Source organism: Cervus canadensis, chromosome 18 (genome assembly GCF_019320065.1).
Source record: "Cervus canadensis isolate Bull #8, Minnesota chromosome 18, ASM1932006v1, whole genome shotgun sequence".
Taxonomy (NCBI): domain Eukaryota; kingdom Metazoa; phylum Chordata; class Mammalia; order Artiodactyla; family Cervidae; genus Cervus; species Cervus canadensis.
The window spans coordinates 35,615,128-35,629,036 of NC_057403.1; the positions used below are offsets into that span (position 1 = coordinate 35,615,128).

The window sequence follows — 13,909 nt, forward strand, 5'->3', positions numbered from 1 at the left end:
GTGTGAATCTCTGAGACACACAGTTCCCCTCTCCCAACCAAGACCATCCCATAAAAGACACTCTCTAGTTCCCCAGGGAGTTTAAGTGCACTGGGAAGAAGAAAAACGGGCCCAAGTAACATTTAATAAAGATGTTTTATTTTCCAAAGTCCATATGGGATGAAAAGATGTTTCTCTCTGTTCTCAAACCAAAATAACAACACACTCACAAAGACTTGACATTTATTTTGGTCCTTTATCAGAAAGCAGTCCTTGAAAAATCATGTCATGATTGGGATCCACGATGCTCAGAAGAGTCTGGGCTGGCTGAGCAGTACCTGAACCCAGATATCTGGTAGAGAACCAAGCTCTGGGCACCTCCTCAGCTCTGCCCCGCCCCGCCCCACCCTGCCCTGTCCCGGCACAGGCCTTGGGGAGCAGGGCGGCACTCACCATCCGTCACGGCACTGCCATTAGGCACGCTTCCCAGATCAACAGTCGGCCCGTCCAGGAAAATTGTCAGCTCACCACCCGAGACAACACCGCCTTTGTTCTCTGTCTGCAGGTTCAGGGTCAGCTGTGTGTTCTCCACTGTTGGACACAAAAAGCAATGTGGATGGACAAACGCAAACGCACACCAAGGTTAAGATTCTGTAAGTTATGAGCTCCCACTTCACCAACTCTGGCTTCCCTGGCAACGTTTTTCACTGCATCTTCAAACGTGTCTTGTGGCATGGAAAAAAGAATGCGGAGGAATATGCCTAACTGTTTTATCAGGCTGGTGGGAGAGGATGTGCTTGTTTTTTCTTCTAAACATTTTAGAGCATTAGGTTTGCTAGGTAATTTCTATATTACTTATATGTTTGCTTATATCTGCAGGACTGAAAGAAAAGAGTAAGAGATACTGATGGTATGCAGAGGAAGAAAGCAGTTCCAAGCAACATCCCCCGACCAGTATACAGTGGGAGCGAAAACAGTCGAAACAGGTCAAGAGCACAAAGGAAAAGTCATCAGGAGTCATCTCTACATAAACAATTGTAGAGACTTATTATTTGGGCTAAAAAGTTGGGTTTTTCTATTAAATTTTTTTTTTTTTTTTGGCCATGCCTCAAGGCATTCGGGATCTAGTTCCCTGACCAGGGATTGAACCTGCACCCCCACCCCCACCCTGCATTGGAAGCACAGAGTCTCAATCACTGGACCACCAGGGAAGCCCTAAAAAAGTTGTTTTTTAATTTTCAATCCTGGAAATGTTTTGCTATGAAATAAGGGGTTAAAAAAAGTTTACAACAGAAGTTCAGTACGGGCAAGTTAGTCCCGTAGTTACAGGGTCCTGGCTGAGTTCCATAGGAGAGACTAGCGGACACCTGGCTCCACGAGCTGAGGTGACTGGGCAGCCCAGGGTCACCCAGCCCCCAGAACACTAGGCAAGTTCAACCCCAAGGGCAAAGAAGCAGCAGAACGAGCCGCCACGAGGCACAGGCACCAAACCCCAGGGGAGCTGGACCCTGCTGCACACACACACCCGACCCCACCACTGAGAACAGCCACGCGGAATGGCCTCCATCCAGTTACTGCTCGGGACCCACAGCCTCCAGCTCAGGGCCGTTCAATAATCACCAAGAAAGGGCGTTGTTTATGAGAACTTCCAAAGAGCATGCAGTCCTTCCACGCCTCCCCACATCTTACAAAGCCAGACCAGGAAAATGCCACATATTCCAACCTCCCTCCCTGCCCACACTACCCATCAAACCACCGCTTCATTTTATCTCTTAGTTGCTACTGTATTATTATAAGCTGGTTTTCTAGAACAAGGCAGGGTATGTATAAATAACTATCTCCATGAGCATTTCCTAGAGACAACCGCCCCCCACCAAAAAAAGTCTGCCCTGCATCTCTCTAAGAAACAGATACAGTCCTTTAAGAACTCAGACCCCCAAAAAAGTCTCAATCAATTCAAGGATCTAACGTAGAAATCAGTTATCCTTCAGGTTTTCAAGCTCTCAAGGTATCTCTCCCTTCCTTTAACTTTCTTCCCTGTAATGCATCTCTGAATCCTTCTGAGTCTGTTTTCAGTTTCACTAAGGGGCTTGGTGAGTTCCAAATACTTATAGAAAAGAACACTTGTAGTCTGAAAACCAGTTCCTTCAAAAATCCAAGAGAGACTTCCCTGTGGTCCAGTGGCTAAGACTCCATGCTCCCAAAACAGGGGGTCAGTGTTTGATCTCTGGTCAGGGAACTAAATCCCCATGTTGCAACTAAGACCATGTGCAGCCAAATAAATATAGATATTTTTTAATATTTCTCTAGGACCTCCCTGGTGGCACAGTGGGTAAGAATCAGCCTGCCAATGCAGGTGATCCCTGCTAAGGGAAAATTCTACATGCTGCAGAGCGACTAAGCCTATGTGCCACAACTACTGAAGTCAGAGGACCTAAAGCCTGTGCTCCACAACAAGAGACACCACTGCAATGAGAAGCCCCTGCACTGCAATGAAGAGTAGCTCCTGCTTGCTGCAACTAGAGAAAGCCCGCACACCGCAATAAAGACCCAGCACACCAAAAATAAACTTTTTTTAATTTCTATAAAAGAACACTTGTAACCTGAAAACTAGTTCCTTCAAAAGTCCAAGAGAAGAGTGGCGATTCCTTTTAAAAAAACTAGGAATAGAACCATATGACCCAACAATTCTACTTACTGGGCATATACCCTGAGAAAACTATAATTGAAAGAGATGCATGTGCTCCAATGTCCGTTCCAGCACTACCTACAATAGCTAGGATATAGAAGCAACCTAGATATCCATCAACGAATGGATAAAGAAGTTGTGGAGCACATATGCAATGGAATATTACTCAGCCATGAAAAGAACACATTTGAGTCAGGCCTAATAAGGTGAATGAACCTAGAGACTATTACACAGAGTGCAGTAAGTCAGAAAGAGAAAAACAAATATATTAACACATGTATATACAGAATCTAGAAAGATGGTACTGATGAGCCTGTTCACAAGGCAGCGAATCGGTCACATCATGTGTATGTGGGATCTTAGTTCCCTGACCAGGGATCAAACTCGAGCCCTCTGGAGTGCATGCTTCCATTCACTGGAAGCATAGAGTCTTAACTACTGGACTGCCAGGGAAGTTCCTATTATCTCCCTGTTGATGCTCCTGTTTTTAGGCTGGAGAGCCCAAATTTCTCTTGATCTAACTCATTCATTGTATATTCACTCTCCTCCTGACCTTTCTAAGCCTTTTTCAAGCTTCAGGAAAAGAGTCAACAAAAGTCTTCCAAGGTCAGTCACATACCCATTACAAGGACAAATGGTCTTCCATCTTATTTCTATGATACTTCCTAAAGATGTCCTGCATGCCACTGTTGGAAATGTGCCGGGATAAGCATTCTAGAAGGGTTCCTCAATTCCCTTCTTAGTATCTCAAAGGCCATCACTTTACAAAGAGAGTGCAGACACCATCCTCCCTCCTTCCTGGAGGGATGATAATATCTGACCGGAAACTAGCGGAGCCCAAGGCCTCTTGCTGCTAATTCCCACCTACTAACAGCCACCTCGCTGTGGTCTTTTGCCAAAGCCAGGGGCACAGACTTCATTTTCCTCTCCACTGGGCTCATGTCAAGGCGCCAACTCAATTACCTGCTCACTTTGACCAGCAGTGTCATTATACACACATAGGTTCAGAAGTTACAAGTCTTGGAGACACATTTGACTTTCACAAAGAGCCAGTGATGGGGGAGGTTTTTCTCTTTAGTACTAGTCACTCAGTCGTGTCCAATTCTTTCAACCCCATGGACTATAGCCCACTCAGCTCCTCTATCCAAGGAATTCTCCAGACAAGAATTCTGGAGTGGGTAGCCATTCCCTTCTCCAGGGGAACTCCCCAACCCAGGGATCAAACCCGGGACTGTGGCACTGCAGGCAGATTCTTTAATGCTGAGCCACCAGGGAAGATCCCTTTAAACTAAGAACATAACCCCCTAGTGTTTTATTTACTAAAAGACAAACAATTCAGAAAGACCTCTGGCCATTACTGTAACAACCAAGTAATTGAATTTAGCATCACTAAGAGCAAGACAACCCAACACCCACATGCTTCCTGATGTATTACAGGATGAAGTACACAACAGCACTTTTAAAGTCTTCTTACAGGACTTCCCTGGTGGTCCAGTGGTTAAGAATTCACCTGCCAAAGCACGGGACATGAGTTCAATCCCTGGTCCAGGAAGATCCCACATGCTGAGGGGCAACTGGAGAAAGTCCCTGGGCAGCAATGAAGACCCAACGTAGCCAAATAAATAAATAAACACAGTCTTCTTACAAAAGCATTTAACCTGAATCCAATGAGGCCACTAAACCTCCTTCCCAGATTACATGAAATAAGGGGATAGAGGAACAAATTGAGCAATACCAGAAGACAGCAATCAGACTAACCCAGAATATGGGACATCTATAGGAATGGGAATACCAACCACCTGACCTGCCTCTTGAGAAACCTATATGCAGGTCAGGAGGCAACAGTTAGAACTGGACATGGAACAACAGACTGGTTCCAAATAGGAAAAGGAGTCCGTCAAGGCTATATATTGTCACACTGCTTATTTAACTTATATGCAGAGTACATCATGAGAAACGCTGGGCTGGAAGAAGCACAAGCTGGAATTAAGGTTGCCAGGAGAAATATCAATAACCTCAGATATGCAGATGACACCACCCTTATGGCAGAGAGTGAAGAGGAACTAAAAAGCCTCTTGATGAAAGTGAAAGAGGAGAGTGAAAAAGTTGGCTTAAAGCTTAACATTCAGAAAACTAAGATCATGGCATCTGGTACCATCACCTCATGGGAAATAGATGGGGAGACAGTGGAAACAGTGACTGACTTTATTTTTTTGGGCTCCGAAATCACTGCAGATGGTGACTGCAGCCATGAAATTAAAAGATGCTTACTCCTTGGAAGGAAAGTTAGGACCAACCTAGATAGCATATCAAAAAGCAGAGACATTACTTTGCCAACAAAGGTCCATCTGGTCAAGGCTATGGTTTTTCCAGTAGTCATGTATGGATGTGAGAGTTGGACTGTGAAGAAAGCTGAGCGCCGAAAAATTGATGCTTTTGAACTGTGGTGTTGGAGAAGACTCTTGAGAGTCCCTTGGACTGCAAGGAGATCCAACCAGTCCATCCTAAAGGAGATCAGTCCTGGGTGTTCATTGGAAGGACTGATGCTGAAGCTGAAACTCCAGTACTTTGGCCACCTGAGGCGAAGAACTGACTCATTGGAAAAGACCCTAATGCTGGGAGGGATTGGAGGCAGGAAGAGAAGGGGAAAACAGAGGATGAGATGGCTGGATGGCATCACCGACTCAATGGGCATGAGTTTGAGTAAACTCCGGGAGTTGGTGATGGACAGGGAGGCCTGGCGTGCTGCGATTCATGGGGTCGCAAAGAGTCGGACACGACTGGGCAACTGAACTGAACTGAACTGAACTGATAGGGCAACTATCTCAGGCTCCTTGAAAAGCCAATGTCATTAAAAACATTTAAAATAGGAGGTGGGACAGGCAGGAAGAAGACTCTTGGATTTAAAGGAACATAACTACCAAATATCTTGGTAGTCTGACTAAGTCTTAGTTTGAAAAATACATTCTTGAGGCGATTGGAGAAATTTGCATCCAGGTTGGATATTGAGTGATGTCTTTAATTACCATTTATTTTCTTAGGTTCAGTAATGGCATTATGTCTGTATTTAGGAATGGTTTCATTCTTGGGAGATACAAGAGTAAATTAGGATGATATCTGCACTTACTCTCATGGTTTTGTAGGAGAATAGACTGAAGTTTTCTGGAGTGAAGTGTCATGATATCTGCAGTTTACCTTCAAGTGGTTCAGGGAGAAAAAAAAATGCACACTCACAGGCTCACACACAGATGTGAAACAAATGCAGCAAATTCTTAACAAGTATTGGCTCTTGGTGGAGGGCATTTGGGTGTTATTGTGTTATTCTTTAAATTCTTTTGTATGTTGAAAAAAGTGCACGTTAAAAAGTTGGGAAAGGGTTGGTTTTTTTTTTAATTGGCAAGGCTATTACAAAATTAAAGCTCAGAGAACAGAACACTCTATTATTCTCTTAAAAAAAAAAAAAAAAACACCTGAGCCAGGGGAGCCCTACAGTGCATAATGGGACTAAAGAAACCATTAGCTAATTGAGTGACAGACTCGAGGATACGGGGAGGCTGAAAGAAGTAAGTGTGGCTGGAAAACATATACTGGAATCTGGGCTATAAATAGCAGCCTTAGCCACCTCGCCTCTGGGGCCCTCAGGTTTCACTCCAGCCATGCCGTGCACTCCACAAAGGGCCTTTCTCTTGCACCAGGTCTTCCCCGGGCCTTTTCAGGCACTGCTCAAAAATCAAAAAGCTGATGAAAACATGGGTGTTAATAAGTCGAGTTCCAGAACTGGAACAGATTCAGCATCGGAGGCTCACCTGCCTCCCTCCATCCCGTGCAGCCCAGCTCCATCTGTGGTCGTGCCATTCACACACGTGTAGCGAGCGAGCACTCGCTCTTCCAGTCTCTGACATCCAACAGGTACGGAAGAGACAAAATGCTGTGCCCCTGGGTGTTTATATCCTAGCTGAGGCAAACAGACACTATCCATTTTTTTTTAGTACATCACATAATCCATTAGATTGCAGCAAATGCAGTAGGAAAAAAAAAAAAAAGAAAGGCGGGAAAGAGATGGGGAGTGACACAGGCAGGCGGCGGCCCTGGGGTGGTGAGCAAGTCTCACCAGGAAGGTGACCGTGAGGCAAAGACTTAAAGAAGAATGAGGCAAGGGAACCATGTCTCTCTCTGGAGGAAGGATATTCCAGGCAGAGAGAGAGTGAGACACAGGAGCCCCAAACGGGGGCCACACCTGACTGGTCTGAGCAAGGGCAGGGAGGCCACAGTGGCTGGAGTGGATGAGGAAAGAGAGAAGCAGGAGATGAGGGCGGTGGGAAACTGGAACTCATAAGGGCGGTCTTGGAGCCCCGGTGAAGTGTCTGGCGTTTACTCTGCGTGAGACTGGGAACCACCAGAGGGCTGTGAACAGGGCAGGAAGGTGGTACCTGTGGCAGCACCGTCACACTGGTTGCAGGAGGAGCGAGAGAGGAAGCAAATGAGACCAGGGAGGAGGTCATGGCGGGCAGGCAGTCCAAGTGATGGCAGTGTCTCCTGGGTATGGGGTGCCGAAGTGAAACACCCCTTTCCTCCTTGCCAGCATGTGTTAAGAAAGCCCCGTGGCTGACCACCTAGCACGCCAGCCAAGCTCCACTGGCCCACCAGGCTCTTGGAATCAAAGCTCTAGGCACATCACTGGCAGAGGTTGCAAAAAGTGCCCACTTAGAGCATGGCTGGGAGAAGTCAGGTTCAATTACAATCAAGTGGAACACATATCATGAAAATTTTCACTGACAAGAGACTTCAGTTCTTTCAAGAAAGCTAAGGCCTTGAGTGCATGTGAACTTTAGCAAGCCGATTTCTTCTTTTCTGTTCTACAAGAACCCTCTGGTTATCAATACCTTGCGATGCTACTTTCTGGAGGTCAAAGACAGCAGTAGGGTTAGATATTAGAAGCTAGGTGGACAGAATTAGGAAAATCCTCAAGTACTGTGCCAGGAAATCTCTTTAAAGGCTGGCAAACTGGGAGAGACAAGAAGACACTAGGTACTTCCTAGTGGAAGCAGACACCACCTCAGCAAGTAGGGATTCATGGACTACTCTTGCCACTTTTGTGGATGCTTGACATTTTCCAGAAGAGTTTTGTATTTTTTTAAGCCAGCATACTAAAGAACAGAAATTGTAAACTTAAAAAAAAAAACTTAACACAAATTTAACATTACCTACATATCTTGAAAACTGAAAAGGAGAAAAATATACAATCAAACTGCTTAAGGAGTAGCTCTTGACTCTTATTTTGAGAAATTGCAAAGCCTCAGATTTGCAAGTGGCTTCAGGTTAATAATTTCCTATTGGGAAGAGTTGTTACGTGCAACGAGGATGAGTAATATTTTTCTAAGAGTTACTTTTTCCCTTTTCTGACTTGGACTTTTTAATATGTTTTTTGCATATGGTACCAATAAGTATAGATAAACAGAGCATGGAAGCTACCTTCCTCATTCCCACAGAAGAAGAAAAAAGAAATTACATACACCAGAACTGCCCAACTATGCCCTCATAATGCAGTTCAGTTAAATCCAGAACCCCTACTTGGACAGTCTCACCACCGAATACAAAAGGACTTTCTACTTTAGAATCATCTTCTATAATGACTGTCCCTCCCTCCCCTCACACCCCCGAAAATGCATGTGCACATATACACTTCTATCTTATAAAAGGAAAAAATATTTTCTTCCCTTTTTCTTCCTGACTCAGAATACAAATGGAAGGATCAACCTGGAAATTTGAGAAAAACCAAACAGGACACAAAGTAGGATACTTTTAGGGGAGACCAAGTCCTCTCGGGCCAAGAGTCTCAGAAGAAGCCTGATGAAGATGTGACTAAGTTGGCCTTAACAAAGCTGTTCAGAGGAGCAAACAAACCTCCTTCTTCCTGCCTCCTTCTGCCCTCGATCCCACAGGCCCATCAGAAGAAAGTGAAAATAAGCAGGGCATTCATTAACAGGTCAGTGCTCCTTCTGCACATAGCTGTGAAACACTGGTGCACAGAGAAACGGAACTGCAGGAAATTCCAGAAGGGCAGAGAGTAAACAGACTCCTTTCCCTTCCCTGGTTCCCTGTTAACTCAGACACACACAGGCTGGAGACTACCCCAGGTTTAAAAAGAACACCCTTTCACGTTCCCTATGCAGTAAAGGAAGCCAAGGGGCTTCCAGGATTTACTGTTAACGATGTCTCTTTGGCTTCCAACCTCAGTTGTAGGCTAACAAGAGAAAGCCTTTTCTACCAAGCTAGCAGCAGGTCATAAACACTGGAATTCTTGTTAGGGTACCAATGTTGACTCTGCTTCACCCCACCTTCCCACGGCCCCCATCACTCATGCTCTCTTCCCAGAGCACAGCGTGTAAGAGTCCTACCGTGGCCTGGAAGTCTCTTCTGTAGGCTAATGCTGGGAATCCATTCTTAATAATCATCTCTAAATTAAAGTCTTGGCTGACAGAGGGTTGCATTAACTCCTCCAGAAATGAGAAGAGCTTCGTTTCACAAAGTGTGTGAACTTTTGTTTTTCCCTTGTGCATTCATTCAAGAAGCATTTTCTGGGCATCCACTATTGACACTGTGCTAGAAGCTGTGTTATCATGAAGAATGGAAATAGACATGGTCTCTGCTTTTAGGAACCTCACCAAGTCAGTGATAAAAACAGAAGTCACCAAATAACCTCACAGAGAAATGGAAAGCTAGAGCTGTGAGACAGATTTCATGCAGGAGACCTTATGGTGCCATGAGCGCCGGATACTTGGCCTGGTCAGAGCATCAGGAAAAGGTTCCTGAGGAATCGACAACTCAGCTGTGATCTGAAGTCTCAGGGAGAGAGCGAGCAGGTTTGGGGGGGTGGGTGTGAAGCAGGCTGGACGGGCACATCTACAGACAGGGAGATGCATCTGGGAAACTGAACAGAGATGAGTGTGTGTGGGTGGAATGGGATGTGAGCTGAATGGGGCAGGAGAGCCAGGTGGTGACCAGATGTGGCAGTGGCTTGTGGGCCCCAGTGATGAAGTCTTTCTCTATCCTAACAGCAGCAGCATGGTACTTAACAGTTTTTAATTAATCAAGGTGTGACAACATCAGCTTCATGATTTTAAAAATCATTCCACAGCATGGAAAACAGACTGGACGGGAGTAAGAGCAGATGCAGGCAGAGCAGACAGGAGGCCAGAGGGAAGGACCAGACCAGTAGAGGTGGAGGTTTTAGAAGTGGGCAGACTTGCAAAGGTAAAAACCAAGGGAACCAGTAAACAGACCAGCAAGAAGACCAGCAAGAGGAGTGGATTGTAGCTCAGTTGGTAAAGAATCTGCCTGCCATGCAGGAGACCTGGGTTCAATCCCTGGGTCAGGAAGATCCCCTGGAGAAGGAAATGGCAATGCACTCCAGTATTCTTGCCTAGAGAATCCCATGGACAGAGAAGCCTGGTGGGTTACAGTCCATGGGGTTGCAAGAGTCAGACATGACTTAGTGACTAAACCATCAAGAGGAGTGGAGGGATCAAAGACAATTCCTGGATTTCTAACTTACTTAACTGGGCAAATGGAGCATCTATACATTGAAATATGAAACACTAGAAGAGGTCTAGGTCCAGGAAAGAGGGGATAAGTTCAGATTTGACACATTGAATCTGAGGTGCTTCTGATGTATCCACAAAGAGACAGCAAGACAGTAGTCAGGCATTGGGTACGGAGCTCAGAGGGAAGGTCTAGGCTGGAGACTCAAACCTGTGGTCAGCCACACAGGGTAGTTACGCATAACGAGGACAGGAATGTGAAAACAGAAGAAGGGGTAGAATGGTAGGAAACTCAGGCCATAGAAACAGATGAAGATGACCTTGCAAAGAAGACAGAGGAGAACACTCAGAGAAGCAGCAGGAAAGTCAGAAAGGAGTCCTGAGAAGGCAGGAAAGGGTGGGCTCCAAAGCATGGACGGAGAGTCTGCCCTTCAGATGGGAGGAGGAGGGATAGCTCACCTGCAACCACAAGAACTGGCAGGAGAGGTGAGGCACACACAACCTCATTTCGGCTCATGACAGATTCATCAATCATGATTGCTCTAATTTTTTTTTGGTAGCTTTAAACTCTTTATTTTGTACTGGGGTATAGCTGATTAACATTATTTCTTTAGATGCAGGGTCCCAGTGTTCTAAAGTCCAAGCCCCTACAGCTACAAATGCTTTTCTCTACTTGCAAAAAAGAAAAAAGCACCCGCGTAAACACTCCATAACCAGCTATTAGTCAGTCACCTATCTAACAAGTACATTATAGACAAAGAGTCTCTCTTGAATCAACAGAGTGTCCTCTTAACACAGGAAACAAACAAACAAAAAAAATGCCTCATCTGTCTTGGTGAATCTCACTGTTTGTCAAGCTATCGCCTATTTTTAAAGTGATTTAGAGGGAATAAATACAGATCTGGGAAAGGTATGTCTTTAGAATAAACTGTCAGTTTACATGAGTTATTGCTGCCTTGTCACCAGAAGTCCTCTTCCCCAAGCTGGGGAAAGTCCTCATCACCCATTAATTCCTAGGATTCCTAGACCAGGCCTGTCTTAGCAGCTCATCCATTCTCTGTGCCTTCAGGGAACCTAGGCAACCACTTCAACCCTCTCCGTTGCACAGAATCTAGGCCTTGTGTTTTAAATACAGTAGAGATGAGGGAGGGGCCAAGATGGCGGAGGAGTAGGACGGGGAGACCACTTTCTCTCCTACAAATTCATCAAAAGAATAACTGAACGCAGAGCAAACTTCGCAAAACAACTTCTGATCGCTAGCTGAGGTCATCAGGCGCCCAGAAAAGCAGCCCATTGTCTTCGAAAGGAGGTAGGACAAAATATAAAAGATTAAAAGTGAGACAAAAGAGCTAAGGACGGAGATCCCTCCCGGGAAGGGAATCTTAGGCGGCATTGCTTGGAGTAGGGTCCGGGCCTGAGTGCCCTGAGGGCAATCGGAGGGAGCTTCTGTGAGGTGCCAACTTGAACTGTGGGAGACCAAAAGAGAGAGAGTAAATTAACCGGCCCGAACACACTGCCGGCCGTTCGCAGAACAAAGAGACCAAGAAAATCCAGAGAAGAGCTCGCAGGCTGCGGACCGGCCCAGCCCCGCCGGAGGCAGGAGGCAGGGGAGAGGGGAAGGTCGTGGCGAGACACAGGGCGCAGGCACCCGACCGGCGCGGGCGGGGACTGGGGCTGGGGACGCAGAGGGCGGAAGGCGCGCGCACCCGACTGGCGCCAGCGGAAACTGAGACTGGGTCCGCGGAAGGGAGTGGGCGCGCCACACCTGGGGATAGTGCGCCCACCAAGCCCCTCGCTGCCTGGACCACTCTGACGGGGAAGGCACAGAGAGCAGGCGCAGCTTTTCACTCCGCGCTTTTGTGGAACACCCGAGGGCTGGAACCTCGCGCAGCGCAGGGCGCGCTCCATATAGAGCAGCCGGGAGCCTGAGCAGCGCAGACGGAGAAAGCAGCGCCAGCCCCTCCCGGCAGCCCCAGCCCGTCCCCGCGGCGCAAGCCCATCCCCGCAGCGTCAGCCCCTCCCCACAGAGCGACGGAACTAGCTACCCTCCGCCCGCCTGTGTCAGGGCGGAAATGAGGCTCTGAAGAGACCGGCAAACAGAAGCCAAATAAACCAAGGGAACCGCCTCAGAAGGGACTGGTGCAACAGATTAAAATCCCTCTAGAAAACACCGACTACACCGGAAGGGGCCTGTAGATATCGAGAAGTGTAAGCTGGAACGAGGAGCTATCTGAAACTGAGCCGAACCCACACTGACCGCAACAGCTCCAGAGAAACTCCTAGATATAATTTTACTTTTTTCTCTTTTTTCTTTTTTTTAATTATTTTTTCTTTTTTCTTTTTTATTTTTTCTCTTTTATTTTCCTTTAAAATCCCCTATTACTCCCCCATTACTCCTTAACTTTCATTTCCATAGATTTTTACGATTTTTTTTAATTAGGGAAAAAAAAAATTTTTTTTTCTTTCTTTTTTTCTTTTTCTTTTTTTCTTTTCTTTCTTCTTTTTTTTCCTTTCCTTTTTCTCTTCTATTTTCTATTTTTCTTTTTCTCTTATTTCTTTTAAAGACCTCTAGTACTCCTCTACTACTCCTTACTTTTCATTTTCAATACACTATAACCTTACAAAAAAAAAAGAAGAGAAGCCCTATTTTTAAACCGAAGATTATTCTCTCCCAATCTTGACTCTCTGTTTTCTACCTCAGAACACCTCTATTTTCTCCTTTCCCCTTCTCTTCCCAATCCAATTCTGTGAATCCTTGTAGGTGTCTGAGATACGGAGAACACTCTGGGAACAGACAGCTGCGTAGATCTGTCTCTCTCCTCTTGAGTCCCGCCGCTTTTTCTCCTCTGCTCATCTCTTATTCTCCCTCCTCCCTTTCTCCTGTTTCATGTAACTCGTGAACCTCTCTGGGTGTCCCTAACGGGTGGAGAATCTTTTCGCCATTAACCTGAAGTTTTATTATCAGTGCTGTATAGTTGGAAGTCCTGAGACTACAGGAAGAATAAAACGAATCCAGAGGCAGGAGACTTAAGCCCAAAACCTGAGAACAACCAGAAAACTCCCTGACTACATGGACTTTAAAGTAATAAGTGACTGTCTCCAAAAAGCCTCCATACCTCACGGAAACCAACCCACACCCACAGAGGCCAATAGTTTTAGAGCAAGACATCAGCAATTCTCCCAGCAAACACAGGAACAAGCCCCCGAATGTCAACAACAGGCGGCCCAAGTCACACCTAAACATAGACCCATACTCAAAACATCATTACTGGGCCCTCCTTGCTCTCCAAAGAGAAGAATCAAGTTCCCCACACCAGTACCTGACAGCAAGCTTCCCTAACCGGGAAACCTTGACAAGCAATCGTCTACCCACCCCTGGGTAAATCCCACAACTAAAGGAACCACAGACCTCCAGAATACAGAAAGCCCACTCCAGATACAGCAATCTAAACAAGATGAAAAGGCAAAGAAATACCCAACAGGTAAAGGAACATGAAAATGCCCACCAAGTCAAACAAAAGAGGAGGAGATAGGGAATCTACCTGAAAAAGAATTTAGAATAATGATAATAAAAATGATCCAAAATCTTGAAAACAAAATGGAGTTACAGATAAATAGCCTGGAGACAAAGATTGAAAAGATACAAGAATTGTTTAATAAAGACCTAGAAGAAATAAAAGAGTCAATTAAAAATGAACAA

The 13,909-nt window shown here is 45.7% G+C and overlaps 1 protein-coding gene across 4 annotated transcripts in view; it reads right to left on the bottom strand.

Annotated features, from left to right (window-relative positions):
- WWP2 (WW domain containing E3 ubiquitin protein ligase 2) overlaps positions 1 to 13,909 on the bottom strand; it is a 143,115-nt gene that overhangs the window by 84,734 nt on the left and 44,472 nt on the right. For 3 of the 4 annotated variants that reach the window (XM_043436578.1, XM_043436577.1, XM_043436584.1), the window contains one exon: positions 433 to 570. In XM_043436578.1, coding sequence (XP_043292513.1) covers positions 433 to 570 — 138 coding nt within the window. Of the gene's footprint in view, positions 1 to 432; positions 571 to 1,504; positions 1,522 to 13,909 lie in introns of those variants that run through there. The other variant, XM_043436580.1, reaches the window with a different exon arrangement.